Consider the following 14,347-nt stretch of genomic DNA (forward strand, 5'->3'; position numbering starts at 1 on the left):
TTTTCCACAAAATGTGCCATCACTGGCACCCTACTGTGGGCACTTGTTCAGTCAGCTGGGGTTTTGACAGGGTGAGTCCAAGTGGCCTGAGTGAAGCCTCTAACCAAGCAGCATCCTTCCCTTATTGCTGGCTGAGGGGAACAGTGAGGATACCCAAGAGGGCAATCATAGCTCCTCTAGGTGCTATGAAATAAAGGGGGGGAAAGTCTGGGCAAATAATCCCTCGGAGAAAGGGGGAGAACCTTCCAAGGGGACCAGCTGCAAGCTTTTTGACGAGTTCAGGAACGCCGGATGGATACAGCCGGCTTGCTCAGGGTGTGCCTGGGCGTAGCGCAGAGATGCAACTGCTATCAAGCAACTCGTCGCCAAGTCTGATCCTTCCTGAGCTGCGCATTAGCGGAAAATTGGGCTTTCTGTTGCTCTCGCCTGCGGTCCGGGAGCGGATCAGACCGACTCCGCGAACCCCGGCTGAGCCTTTGCCTCACAGCTACCTCGTCTGCGCATGAGTCGCCGCGGGAGGCTCCGCGCCCGGAGTATTTCAGGGGCCGGGCGAAGGGGGAAGCTGCTCAGTGCCTGACGGAGCTCCAGCGCCCGCCGGACCGGCGCCCGCCGCCCGCCGCGGGGCGCACCGCGCCCGTCGGGGCAGCGCCCGCTTCAGCACCGCGGACAGCGCACATCGAGCGCCGCGCCCCGGACCCGCCCGCGGCTCCCGGTGGACCTAGACCCCCGGCCCCGGCTCCTCCCTACCCCTGCCCCTGGGTCTCGGCTGCCCCCAGACCGGGTCCCCGCTACCCCCGGCCCCGGCTGCCCTATAGCCCCTATAGCTCCAGTCCCGACAGCCCCCACTCTGGTCCCCGGGCGCCCCGCGCCTTTACCTTCGGCTCACGCTCTGTTCCTCCCGACCCTACTGCCTGGCCCCGCTGCCCCGCGGGTCTTCTTCCCCCCATACCCCCGACCCGGCCCCTGCCGTCCGCCCAGCCCCGCTCCCCTCTCCCTGTACCTTGGGCTCTTCTACCCCCTCCCTGATCTTCTCTCTACGCCCCACTGCCCCCGGCTCTGCTCCCTGCTTATCCGGCCCGCGCAGCCGGCAACATGCGCGGGCGGCCGCGGGCGGCAGGCGAGGCTTCGGTGCCGGCTCGGATGCCCCCTTCCTCCTGCCCTCGCCCGCTCCAGGTGACCCGCTGAGAGATGGACTTGGCAGGCGTGCTGCTGGCGTTGCTCCTCGTGCTGGTGCTGGTTGTCTCTCTGCTCTCCAATCTCTTGGTGCTGCTATGCTTCATCTACAGTACGGAGATCCGCAAGCAGGTCTCTGGGGTTTTCCTGGTGAACTTATCCTTTTGCAACCTGCTCCTCACCATCCTGAACATGCCTTTTACCCTGCTGGGGATCCTGAAGAGCCAGCAACCCCTCGGGGGCTGCTTCTGCAAAGCAGTGGGTTTCCTGGAAACTTTCCTGACTTCCAACACGATGCTGAGTATGGCAGCGCTCAGCATCGACAAATGGATTGCTGTGGTGTTCCCCTTAAGCTACACGAGCAAGATGCGGTATAAGGATGCTGTCATACTGATGGGCTACTCCTGGCTTCACTCCCTTACATTTCCCTTGGTATCCTTGTTTTACTCGTGGGTAGATTACAGCAGTGTTTATGCCTCTTGCACCTTACACTTGAAGGAAGAGACAGAGCGCAGAAGGTTTACAGTGTTCACCATCGTCTTTCATTCCACCAGTTTCATGCTGTCACTGGTGATCTTGTGTTTCACCTATTTGAAGGTATTGAAAGTTGCTCGGTTCCACTGCAAGAGGATAGACATTATTACCATGCAGACTCTGGTTTTGCTAGTGGATATCCACCCCAGGTAATGTGCGCATGTTAATATTCACAGCCCCAGGGCACTTGAGGTACGTACCTCGGGCAGAGAGGATATCCTGCCTCCCCAGCATCCTTTTCTGGGCTCCTGTCTGTCCCAGCCACATGGCAAAGCACTTTGTGTGTCTAGTTTCAGGTGCTGCTTACAGTGCCAGAAGACAGTGGCTTGTGCTTTTGTAGCCTGCATTGTTTAAATGCTTGTCCTGCTTGCTGGTAGCCCCCCCTTGCCTGAGACCCCTTTAACAGGGATCTGCTGCTACAGTTAGTGCCCCCATCCCCAGGCCCTCCTGCCAGGCAGCATAGGGGCTGCCCTGCCCTCCCATCCCCCGGGACAGGGGCTTTTGGGACCAGAAGATAGTCCTCCTCTCCCCAGTGCTCATCTCTCACCTCCCCCCTTCTTGCCTTAACCCACCACCTGCTCTTTTCCCTTGCAGTGTGAAGCAGCGCTGTCTTAATGAGCAGAAACAGAGGAGGCAGCGGGCTACCAAGAAAATCAGTATTTTTATAGGGTCATTTGTGGTCTGTTTTGGTCCTTACATTATCACCAGGTTAGTATCTCCTATTGGGGTGAGGGATTTCCATGGACTAATTTGCCCTCAGACGTGCAGGTGGTTGGCGAGGGGGATACAGATGATTTTGGGGTGCCAAAGCCTGATGGAGACATGGGGCTGGCTCTGAAGGGCGGAGAACACACACACAACACAACCACACACAAAATACCCTGCCAATATACCCAGCCTGCTGGGCAAAGCCTTGGCAGCCTCTGGCTCTCCTTTCCTCATTGCAGCTAGGTCTGGGCACCTCTGCCAAGAGCAAGAAGCTTTTAGGAGAAGTATCAGGAATTAATTACATGCCAGTGGGACAGAAAAGCAGTTTAAAAGACTCGCCACCCTTCCTTATTAGCACAACTAGAGCAATAGAGAGGAAAGCAGACAGCTTGTCCAGATTAGCTCAGGTTGCTGGCTTTAAAAGGTATAAGGCCGATCTTGCTGCTATTGGAAGCTGAGGTGACAAGATTTAAATTTATTGAGGTTGATAATTTTTCAGATAACCTTTGTGTCTGGAAAAATTAATGTCTGTAAATATATTGCTAATGGTGCAACTTGGTCTCACAACGAGGTGTAAATTATCTCCTGTGAAATGCAATAATTAGACTTTTAAAATATATAGGAAACACCATGCTCCTCAGCTGGCCAAAATTATTGGTGTTTGTGCCTTTTAAGTAGTAATGCATCATTCTCACTCAATACTTGTATAGTCTTTATAAAACATATGGTTATTATTTTTAACTCTTGCATTAATCAGTGAGCCTGAAGTCAATACAACTATACCAGATTGCAGGACCTCAGGATTTAGCCTTTAATATCAAACCTGAAATGAACTACATCTTTCAAAAGTGATTTTAAAATATATTTGCCACTTCACAGTGTGTTCAAGACACCTTTGAAGAGAACTGACTTCTGTTGAGGAAGATGCACTAATCTGAAAAACCACCCTAGTCAGAGCTTCCTCAAGGTTTTTACCATGCTGCCAGGGTCTGCAGCCACTCCACCTTACAGAAATAGTCCACTTTTAGCCTCTGATCTTATACAACCACACATATGTAGGCCATTTATGATCAGTGGCCATTTATGATTATTGTCATTGCCCTTTCTTTACATGGGTAAGGGGACAGATTTAGGCCAGTGCACAAAAAAGAGAATGGCTAGTTAACCTTTAGGATGACATTTATTTTAGTTTCTGTTTATATGTTGAAAGGGGTTCCTAACTGATTTTCTAGGTAGCTGCTTTTTTTTCTGCAGTTGAAAGGATTATTACAAATATTAACATTACATCATAGAGTTAAAAGGTTAATTGATCGCTGTTCAGTATATTATGAGTCATTTTCTACACACTTTTACCATAATCAGGATATAATTATATTGAGCAAAGTGAATTTTGCCATCTTCTTTCCATCTTAACATTACCAAGCTCAGCAAATTCCAGCACTGCCACATTATCCAGGGTGGAAATATTTCTCATAAGCTTCTAAAATAAAAGCGACCTCCTTCTTTAGACCTTGCATTTGGCAAATGTATGATGTGTGCCAAACTGGTGCCTCATGTGTCACTAGGGAGAAGACTGAGGGCTGATTTATGTAAACATGCATGTTAAGTACAGCTTCTGTCTCAGTCACAAGGACTGACTTGAGTGACAGCAAAATGGGAAGCATTTGGGGAGCCATCCTCTTTGCCCCAAATGCAGGGCAGTATCCAGGTGGCACTAGGTACAAACTGGTGGTGGCGGAGGTGAGGCTGGAGAACTTGCTGCTCTTTCACTTGCTTGGAGGCAATGGGAAAGATGCTTCCTCATGCTCCTGCTCTTTGCTGTGGTGACTCAGGTCATATTGTGAGCTCAGTATTTGCTCCTCATTTCAGAACTGTGAATGAGATTATGAGCATTAACAATATATTTCTCTGTTCACTAACAGTTGACAGATTAATTTCTTTTTTTTTTTTTTTTTTTTTTTTTTTGTGTAGCAGCACTGAAAACAAGAGAATGATACTATGATGCATTCAGATGGATATTTCTAAGGTTGACTTGATTTAGCCAGGCCCTTTATCTTATTAAAATCTGTGTAATTTTTCTTCTGTTGGCTTCAGGGCAATTGTTTGGACCCATAGTGCATAAAAAGTAACACACAGTAATACATCTGAAAGATACCTTATTCTTCGTATTTATGGTGTTTATAAAACCATCAATCATGTAAATATCAAATGTATATTTCTTGCCTTAGGATGCTATACAGGATGAGATAAACCTAGGCAACCATGCAATAAGTGTTCTATATTGTACAGTTGTTTATATGTCAATTTTTTTTATTATTCCTGTTGTCTGTTTTGAATTCACTGGAACTTTTGCAAGCAGTTTCAAAAAGAAGTAATCTGGTTTTTAAATGTACTTGCCATAGGAATGATTTGAATGTTACATATACAAATGAGAAATTCTCCTATCAGAGTTCAACCACTTGTTGACATGTTCAGTCTCAGTGGAGCTAGGTCAGCTTTTTTATGCAAAGGGATCCAAACACGTTCAAAAGTCAACACTTTTCAAGTTGGAAGCTCTGCTCTTTGGAATGAGGCCAGAAGGTTCCTCAAGGCTTGAGGAAGCTGCTGATCATGTGTTTTCAAACAGTAATGTTTTAGGGTATAGAAAAGGGCTATCTTATTTGACAGTACTTCTTCTGGAATGAATATAATGCAATACTATATTCTTGCTCCTACAAAAGCTTTCACAGAAGATTTAAAGGTAATAGAAACTTCCTACCCTGTTCTTTTCACCTGCATGGAGAGTTTGCTCACTGCAGATGCCAGACACTTGCTGGAACAGCCTGCAGGTTTGTTCTCACTTCAGTGGAAAAATTGTTTAACTTAGTTGCAGTTTCTCCCCCATGATTATACACGTAGCTCAGTGAAGGTGCTGAGGCCACTAATCATCCCTGAAGCACAGACCAGGAGACACAGCTCTGGAGGCAGCTGGCTGGTCATGTAATGATGATAAAAGTTTTGTTTCCTGATTTTCTTTGGCAAAACTAGTGGTCAGCCAAGTGCACACAGAACCTTCCACAGGTAAGTGGATGCAGTTGTGCTCCTAAGCACACTATACTATACAAAATTCTCTTCTCAGGCACTGCCACATTTTTCTTCATACTACAACAGTCTAAAATGAATCCTCTTTACTTATGTGTTGTGGTCTAATGCAGGTTCACTGTTCTGTATCCAAGGAGGTGGATTCAGTGATCTAGACTAAGTTTCTGGAATCATTTGAGATGCATAGTATCCAAAACCTCCACATAAATTGGCAGATATGACACTGAGGAGATGCACAGCTTCCAGTACCAGCAGCCTGGTGCCAAGGGGATTGTGCCCAAATGGCTCAAGTGCCACTAAGCAGCTGGACTTAGACAACTGAGTTGAGTGGTCCCCCAGGTCACCTGTGTCTATCTGAAGTTTGCCATGGAAGAAGGGTAGTCAGTTATGTCACCAAGATTTTCACCACTTGCCAGCATACCTCTAAATTCAGAAAGTGAACAATAAACTGCAGCATTTCTTCATATTACATGCATGGGAACATTAACACTGAAAACCCAGTTTTTCTCTGTTTCCATAGAGGGAAGGATCCTTTTCTCCCACTGGCCTTTTTAGGAAAGTTCTTTTTATCTTTATTGAGTCCAAGGAGTAAGCAAGCACAGGGCCCTTCATCTGCAGGGACCATGTACTGTAAGGAAATGAGTAGTACATTAATTTTTCATGAAGAATGCACTGAGCCCAGTGTGAATATAACTCTCAAGTGTTTCCATATCTCTTTAATGTTTAACAGGTTGATAGAGCTCCTTCCTTTTGTTACCATAAATTACTACTGGGGAATTATAAGCAAGTGCCTCACCTACAGTAAGGCTGCATCAGATCCATTTGTTTACTCACTTTTACGTCAACAGTACAAAAAAGTTCTGATCAACATGGTCAACAGGATACTTAAGAGGGACCTGTATCCATCATCGGGGTACAACAGCTCTCTCGACACTGAAAATGATTACTGCTTGCACAGAACAAACTAACAGCAAGAGAAGCATTCCCCTTAATGAGACAGATGTTTGCTGCTCCTGGAAAGCTGCATTTGCCCTCTCATGCTTACAGTGGTGACAGTGTCTGCAAGGTGTGAAAGCTGCATTAATGTGATGCATTTCACTGTGGAGTTTCATGAAAGGCTCTTCCTTGGTCTGCAGCCAGGTACAATAAACAGCAAAGCCTTGTCCCTGAGTGAGCAGAGGAGGTTTGAAGGGGCTTAAGTGAGCCTTTGAAGGCTCTAAAGAAGCTTAGAGAACTTCTAATGTTACATGTCTGAAGACTTGTAATGTTTTGGAGCATTCCACATCAGATATGATATTCCACTGTCTTCTGGGACCACAGGAATCCCCTGGGTTGGAAGGAGAGGCTCAGAGTCCTCCATGCTGTGCACGTAATTTGGCAGCACAGGATCTGATCTGTTAGTTGTAAACACTACAAATAAGTCTTTTAATGGATTGATTTATTGTACTGGTGCCTCAAGTGATGAGTGATATGGGTCAGCACTTTGAATATGAGATTGTTGCTATTATTATTTATTACTAGGCATCATGATTGTAACATAGCCAGTAGGAAGTGGTACATATAGTTGATATGACAATATTCTATCAACCATAACCAAAGTCCACATATCTGAGTTACTAATATTTAGCACTTCAGTGGTATGTGATTACAATAACTGCAGCAACTGTAATGAAAACATGTATGAAATTTAGTTAAAAACATTGTAGTTCCATCTCTGAGCTAGTAGTCCTATCCTAATGAACTTTTATTCAGAAAAATATAAAACAAAAAACAAAACAGCTAGACAGTAGAAGTGACAGAAAACACTTGGTTAAGATATATTACTTCAGAAGCTAATGTTTCTGAAGGACAGGCTAAAATATATTAATTCTTTTTAAAGGATATATAATGTGTAAAATATTTCATGCATTGGCTATATCTGGTGAATTGTAATAATACTGTACAATATTTTATTTTATAATGATCAATTAATCTGGAGATTTTAAGTGATACCAAGAGATGTCTAAATGATATTATAACAGACCTGCTTCCAAATGCCCAAAGAAACAAAGCTGCTTTATTATTGTATGTATATTTCCCCTTTATTTTTTTTTTAATCTAAACTTTGGGCTTTGAAAAAATATGGGTATTATTTTTGATCAATATTCCTTTGATTATGTAACTCATGAATCAAAATATTCTATGGCATTCAATAAGCTACTATTTTCTAATCAAGTACGTAAGGGAAAACCAAAGCAATTCTGAAGTATATTAAAAAAATTGTAAAGAACCTTTATTTTTTGTGTAATAATGGACTTGACCTATTAAGCATTATAAAGGTTATTCCTGGTCAAACTAAGCATATAAGGATGTGATTAGGCACAAATATTATTTCCTTTGATGTTTACAGATCTGTTTCCATGCTGAAAATCAAGTATACACTTAACCAAGAGAGTTTTTCCCATCTTCCACAGTGAGGACAGAGAGCACCTTCCTGTAGCCCCATTGAAATGGAGAGGTGATGCTGCCCGACAAATACAGTGTTCTCTTATCTTCTGCTTTTTACTCTGAGGTCTTTCTGATGTCTTTTTGTTTAAATTTATTTGCCTTGCAAGTACCTTAGGCCTCTGTTTTGGATCTATAGTTCTGCCTGTGTTTAAATTGAATGTACTATGATAGTTTTGTCTTCTTAGTAAAGTATTTGTACTCTCTCCAATTTTGTGTAAATACAGTATTTCAGAAAAAAAAAATTATCTATGGAATCTTTCCAGTTTTACTATCTCTCTTTCTCTCTCTCTGCCTTCACGTCTCCTTCCTCTGCTGTGCCCCTACAAAACCCTGATGCTTCAGTCTTTCATTTCAGATGCAACATAAGGACCAGATATCTCTGTGGGGGGTGGGTTGCTCAATTTTCAATTTTTTTACTTATCAATATAGTGTTCAGTTTAAGAAAGGAATATGTTACATATAGCTAAGTGTATTAAGCTGTCACTTCAAAGACATACAAAAGTAATGCTTCAATTTTTTCTATCTTAGTATTAATAAAATAGTGGAGGAGAAAAAAAAGTAATAAGCCTTAAATCTATTACAGCAATAATCTCCTAAAGCTATTAAATTATAAGCCACATTTTAAGGTATAAATCAGGACATAGTTAAGCTGCTGCATCTGCTATTAATTGATGAAGCTTGATGCCTGCTGAGGGTTTTCTCATGCTCACACTTTACAATACCACTCAGCCATACCAAGCATTCAATATTTCCAGAGCTGCTTAGGTCTGGATGGGAAAATAAAAATAAAAAAATAAATAAATATTTGGAACCTGATCTTGGTGTTCCAGAACACCTTTTAGGTTTAACTTGCATTGAGGATTAGGAAGGTAGGGGCTACAGTATGCTCCAAATGTAAAGACACCAGAAACTAAGGAATGGTGAGGAGAGCTATAGTCCTATCACTCTTGCTTTGCAATGAATTGCCTTGTTTAGCAGTACCAGAAGGCATCTTCCTCTGCTCAGTTTGCACAGACAGTTCTACAGGTAAATTTTTTTTCTCACTTTTCACCACCCCCTCCCCAGCCCCCACCGAAGGGCTTGCTCTACTCCTCTCACAAAGCAGAAAGTGTTCATTAAGAGCACTCAGTTCCTTTCTCCCCTCTCTCTGACGCAGGAAAAACTCCTGTTAGCTGGGTGCTTCAGTCATCATGCTCTGGGTTATTCAGGGATAGGAGGAGGTAGCAGAAACTACACTTTGACACCATTTTTTGGGATGCTGCAAAAAGCATCAAAGGATTTAGTGCTATACTGGAGGTGAGAACACGTATCTCACATGGTGGGAGAAGTCACTGGGTCAGCAAGGTTTTGGATTCCCCATTACTGAAATTTTCAATAATACAGACATTGGATATGCAGTCCTGACAGTAAGGTTTAGCTTGCATTAGAAGACTTCCAACAGTACTGAAGTGTGACATCCAAAATGACATCTTACCATTGACCATTACCATTACCATTCTTGCCAACTCAAAGGTAGTGCTCCAGGAAACTTTATCTGGAATTCCTGCCCAATGGCCTGAAGTGGCTTTTTTAGGAGAGAAGAGATTGGGAGATACCTGGCAGGTATGGTGTGGAGTTGGAAATACCTTGGTGGTCAAAAGGAAATGCCTGAGAGAGTGGTTTCCCTAGCAGAAGGAGCTCTCACCGACCTGTGATAAACTGTGAAAATGATGGTGAGTTGTTAAGAGTGTGTGAGTGAAGCATCATTTTCTACCAGGAGGGCTCCAGAAGCTCCTGGGCTGTGACTTTTCAGCTCTTGGTTGCACTCTGAACCAGAAGTCCTCTCCACTTCTGCAAACGTGCATTTTGTCTGGGGAGGCTGAAACTGAGGACTGCCCCTTCCCTGGGAGACACTCCAGTTGGTCCTCATGGCACTCAGGGTATAAACTTTAATTTGTCCATGCACACATGAAACTCCATTTCTTTTTTTTTACCTTAACAAACCTCTACTAAAGTCTGTCTGCGCCTGATAATCTGATGTTTGCTTATCAGAGTCACCTCCTCCAAAGAAAGAAAAGCTTTTTTTTTTTTTTTTTTTTTTTCACTTGGCACCACAATTGCAAGTAAGCTCTGAGACTGGCAGTCTGAGTTTCTGAGGCACTAAAGGTGAAGTACTGCTTAGAGACTACAGATTCCCACGAGGTTTCGTTATGAGATGGATCTCAGCCTGCTAAGTCCTGACATGTCAGATGTGCTTCAGTCAAAGTGTAAAACCAAGTTTAGTTTTCTTGAATTGTGTGATACTGAAAAATTACGTCTCTGAGCTTCAGTGGCAGCTGAACAATGAGGACCTTGGGTTCTGTGAATTTTCACTCCACAAATTTCTTAGCCTCACTGAAGAGCAGACGTATTCATCTAGGTAAATCAGCACCTAATAAACTTTTGCAATTAATCTATGCAGTTCAGTGCTTACCGAATACACATTCACCTTGTCTTAATACAAACCATGGTGGTACTGAAATTTCAAAGGTAATTTTGGTGTTAGGCTTATTACATGGCTATAATATGTAGGAACCAAAGTCCTTTGATGGCAGAGCTCTCATACAAGCAGGGAGTGACTGTGCTTGCTACAACTATGGGTTAAAATTTGAGCTCTGAGAAATTTAGCAGCATTGAGCCTTATTGGATAAAATTGGGTAAAATTTTTTTAAAAATCCAAACTGATGAGAACTCTCCTGTGTGAGTGGGAAGGTGTGACTGAAGCACCTGGAGGGTATATTTTCTGTTGTATGTAAGACTTTTTTTCCCCAAAATTATTACCTGTACTTGTGCACTCAGAATGAACAAGCAACTGTGTCTGCCACAAAAACACATGGAATATTTCAGGATTTTGAAATGCAAATGGCTGGCTCTGTCTGGTTCAGGAGAACACCTGGTTTGTGGGAGGTGTTAATTACACAAGTAAACTAGAGGTTATGCCTTTTATTTTTGGAAAGCAGGTCCAATTAATATTTAAGGGCTCAGCTGGAGACACAGAAGCAATGACCTTAAGAAACATTGTAAATATATGGATATCTTTCATTGCCAGAAGCTTGGGAGAGCAAAATGTCACCTGGCACAGTGTATGCAGCCAGTTCCTTCTCTGAGCTCAAGCTGCTTTTCTATGTGGCTTATGGATGTAACACAGGCTAAATGGTCCCATTTCTGCAAGTCCCTGGCTCTTTTTCCTCTACCAGCAGGTTTTCCTTGGCAGGACATGAGGGTGCACAGTGCAAACCAGGTTCTTCTGCTCTTGTCTGTAAGTGAGCAATGAGTGAAGAGATGCTCCCTGACAAGTTTCTCATACCTTCTTTATGCAAATGAAGCACACTGTAAGGCATGTATGTTAAATGTCATGGGATCCAGACGGCTATAAGTATTTTTGAGTGTTGAGAACTACAGATCCTTCCAGTCCACTCACACCACTTCTCTAACCAGGTGCCTTCAGAAGTATTATAAGCCATAATTAAGGTATATTCATTTCTGAGTGCAATACACCATCCCATATTGCCTGTGCAAGATGCTGAGCACTGTTTACAGCAAGGACCCTCTGAATAAAACTCAAAAAACATTCCCTTTGGGACATAACCAAAGTTATTTGTTGTGCATGTTTCATGCATTACAATGAATCCTGCTGTTTGCACATGGCATATACAGCTTTATATCCAGCAAATGTGGAGCAAACTGTTGAGAATGTGATTAAGCTTCCATTTTTTTTCTTAAACCAAATGGACCGAAATCTTGAAATGTTTTCTAAGAGTTCTGCTTTTCATGCCTAATCCTAAAGTAGTATTACTTAACTCACTTTTTCAGTTTGAAATTTTTTTTCAGCTGAGGGTTTAGCACTCTAATTGTATTTCAGTGGAGCCTGACCTTAAGTGGCGGACTCATTACCATCTTCTTTTTACTTTAATAATTCCTCTCTTTATACATCCAACCACTCTATTCTCTCTGCTTGCAGCTGTCAACCCTGAGGCACATTTTCAGAATGTTTTATCAAAACCAATAAATTACTCAGCGACCTTGATCCATGGCATGGGACTGAAGATCAAATTTCTATGCATCTTCATGAGAATATTCAAACCTGTTTTAGATCTTCTGTTTCATTTTTGTCCTAGTTCTTAGCAAAGCAAAATATCAATTGGTCCTTGTTGCAAAAATTACTGCTGGTAACTCCGTACAAGGTGCACAGCTCAGGTTGGCTTTAAGCTTGAAATCTGGCTTTCCAGCTAATCAGACTCTGGTTGTTGTTGCTGATGAAGCCTGCTTTAGGCATTTAAGATATCTTTTGGGCTCTCCTCATAGTAGTCTGAATACTTCATTGTCTTTTTTTTCTTAATACCTTGCAGGAAGCCAGGGAATTACAAGAAGTGCTTTTCTCTGAAGACCTGAGGCATAGGCAGATGAAAGATGACACAGCCAAAAAAAGGTTTAAATTGCATGAAACATTGTTTAGAAGCTACTTAGGACTGGAAGGCAAACAGTTTTATCTTGAATCTGTCTGTTGGTCTTTTGCTAAAAGCTATTCAGGTGTTTAAACATGTGCTACTCATGATGGCTGGGAATACCTCAGAGCTGACAGCTGAGCTGAATTTCTGGTTGAAAGTTATTTAGGAGACAAGAACAGGATGTTCCTCCTTCCGTTCTGAAGTTTGCCACAACAGGATCATGTAAAAAGGAGCAGCAGACACTTCTTACTGATAAAACACATCTGTATGTATGGAAGCCTCAGGTCCCTTTTCTAGATGAAGTTTCAATAGCCTTCCCTGGGTGTGAGACTCAGGCTGGAACAGCTCTTCACCTTGTATCATTTCACTTTGGCCACACTGGAAGCTGTTTAGAAAGGAGTCCTGCCTTCCCCCTGTACAAATGAGAGTTTGAGATGCTGTATATGAGGCAACCTTTGTGTACATGTCAGTGAAGTTTAGTGTAGGGGGAGATGATGCTCCTGCTCCTCTTCTGAGGGCTCTTTACATCCAGTCTGTGTGTCACACCCTGCCCATTTTGTTAGCAGGCAGAAACATAACCAAAGGTAATATACATTAAGGGTAAGATCCTGGGTTCACTGACTTCAGGTGGGAGTAAACCAAGGTTTTACTTGTAGCTTTTAATCAGTAGAATCCAAGTTTGAATTTGCAGAAATCTTTCCAAAAGACCATTTAAGACCAGCTCAGTAAAGAAGTCTAATCACTGAACAAATGACATTTAAAAAAATAATAAAAATCCTTAGATTTTTCTACATGCTAGCAAAACACATTCATGGCACTGAATTGAAATGCAGTCTGACAAATGAAAGGTTTTGTTCAAATTATAACATAAAGATATTTAACACTGAAAATGCAGTTGGTATGGCTATGGGGCAAGCTGCACTCCAGTGATCTGACAGTCTCCTACACTTCTCAGACCTGTTTTTTTCCTAAGCTTTCTCATTCACGTCTCCCTGATGAATACTTGGGCTTGATGAGCAGCAAAAATCACTCCAAATGAATTTAGTACTTATAAGCTCCTTTCTTCTAGACCTGGAGAAACACTGTGACAGTGCTTCTGAAAACTGTTCCAAGCTCAGAATTTCTTCCTATTTTCTTAAATCTTGTTTATTCTTTGAAAAATATCTATCACATAGAACAGGAAAAACAAACCCTCTAATTGTATGCCTTGCCCATAGGCTTTCTTCATAAGACTTTGTAAATTGTCACTATTCAGTTATTTTCATGTCTGGGCTTAGAGAGTTGAACAGCTGTAGAAACAGCAGTATTTGCTCTTTGCATCTCTGCTGGTTTATACTCCATTTGCAGCTGCTGAAAGCTCAGGCAGTCCCCACCTTCATCACCTTTCAAAGTAATCACAGAATGGGTTGGGTTTGAATGGACCTTAAAGACCATCCAGTTTCAACTCCCCTGCATGGGCAGGGATATCTCCCATCAGACCAGGTTGCTCCAAACCCCATCCAACCTGGCCTTGAACACTTCCAGGGATGGGGCATCCAGAGCTTCCCTGGGCAACCTTTGCCAGTGTCTCACCAACCTCACATTAAAGAATTTCTTCCTAACATCTCACCTAAACCTACCTTCTTCCAGTTTAAAGCCATTATGCCTTTTCCTATTACTCCATGTCCTTGTAAAAAGTCCCTCCCAGCTTTCCTGCAGACCCTCTGTCCTGCCTGGTCTCTACCCTGCCCTCTGGTCTCTCAGTCATCTGGAATCCTGGCTTTGCAGACTTCTTTCCTTGATGTATGCCCTCAGCTTATCCTGGGGGTGTTCTCACTTTTTTTGTTCTATGGCTTTAGTTTCCTGTAGAGGCTTTTTTAATTAATTTTCCACTTACAGCCTTTTCAGTTTTTAATTTT

The 14,347-nt window shown here is 42.8% G+C and overlaps 1 protein-coding gene across 1 annotated transcript; it reads left to right on the forward strand.

Annotated features, from left to right (window-relative positions):
• The first annotated feature begins 1,188 nt into the window (after positions 1–1,188).
• Positions 1,189–6,464, forward strand: GPR78 (G protein-coupled receptor 78). Its single transcript, XM_008501818.2, has 3 exons — positions 1,189–1,856; positions 2,302–2,415; positions 6,227–6,464. Exons 1-3 carry the CDS (start codon positions 1,189–1,191, stop codon positions 6,462–6,464), a joined length of 1,020 nt encoding a protein of 339 aa, XP_008500040.1.
• Positions 6,465–14,347: the final 7,883 nt, after the last annotated feature.

This window comes from Calypte anna, chromosome 4B (assembly GCF_003957555.1).
Source record: "Calypte anna isolate BGI_N300 chromosome 4B, bCalAnn1_v1.p, whole genome shotgun sequence".
NCBI lineage: Eukaryota > Metazoa > Chordata > Aves > Apodiformes > Trochilidae > Calypte > Calypte anna.

What these genes read in the sequence shown, in the direction of transcription:
- GPR78 (XM_008501818.2), top strand. Translation starts at nt 1,189, where the DNA reads ATGGACTTGGCAGGCGTGCTGCTGGCGTTGCTCCTCGTGCTGGTGCTG. An exon ending in CTAGTGGATATCCACCCCAG is followed by an intron (nt 1,857 to 2,301) that starts GTAATGTGCGCA and finishes TTTCCCTTGCAG; the next exon opens with TGTGAAGCAGCGCTGTCTTA. An exon ending in GGTCCTTACATTATCACCAG is followed by an intron (nt 2,416 to 6,226) that starts GTTAGTATCTCC and finishes AATGTTTAACAG; the next exon opens with GTTGATAGAGCTCCTTCCTT.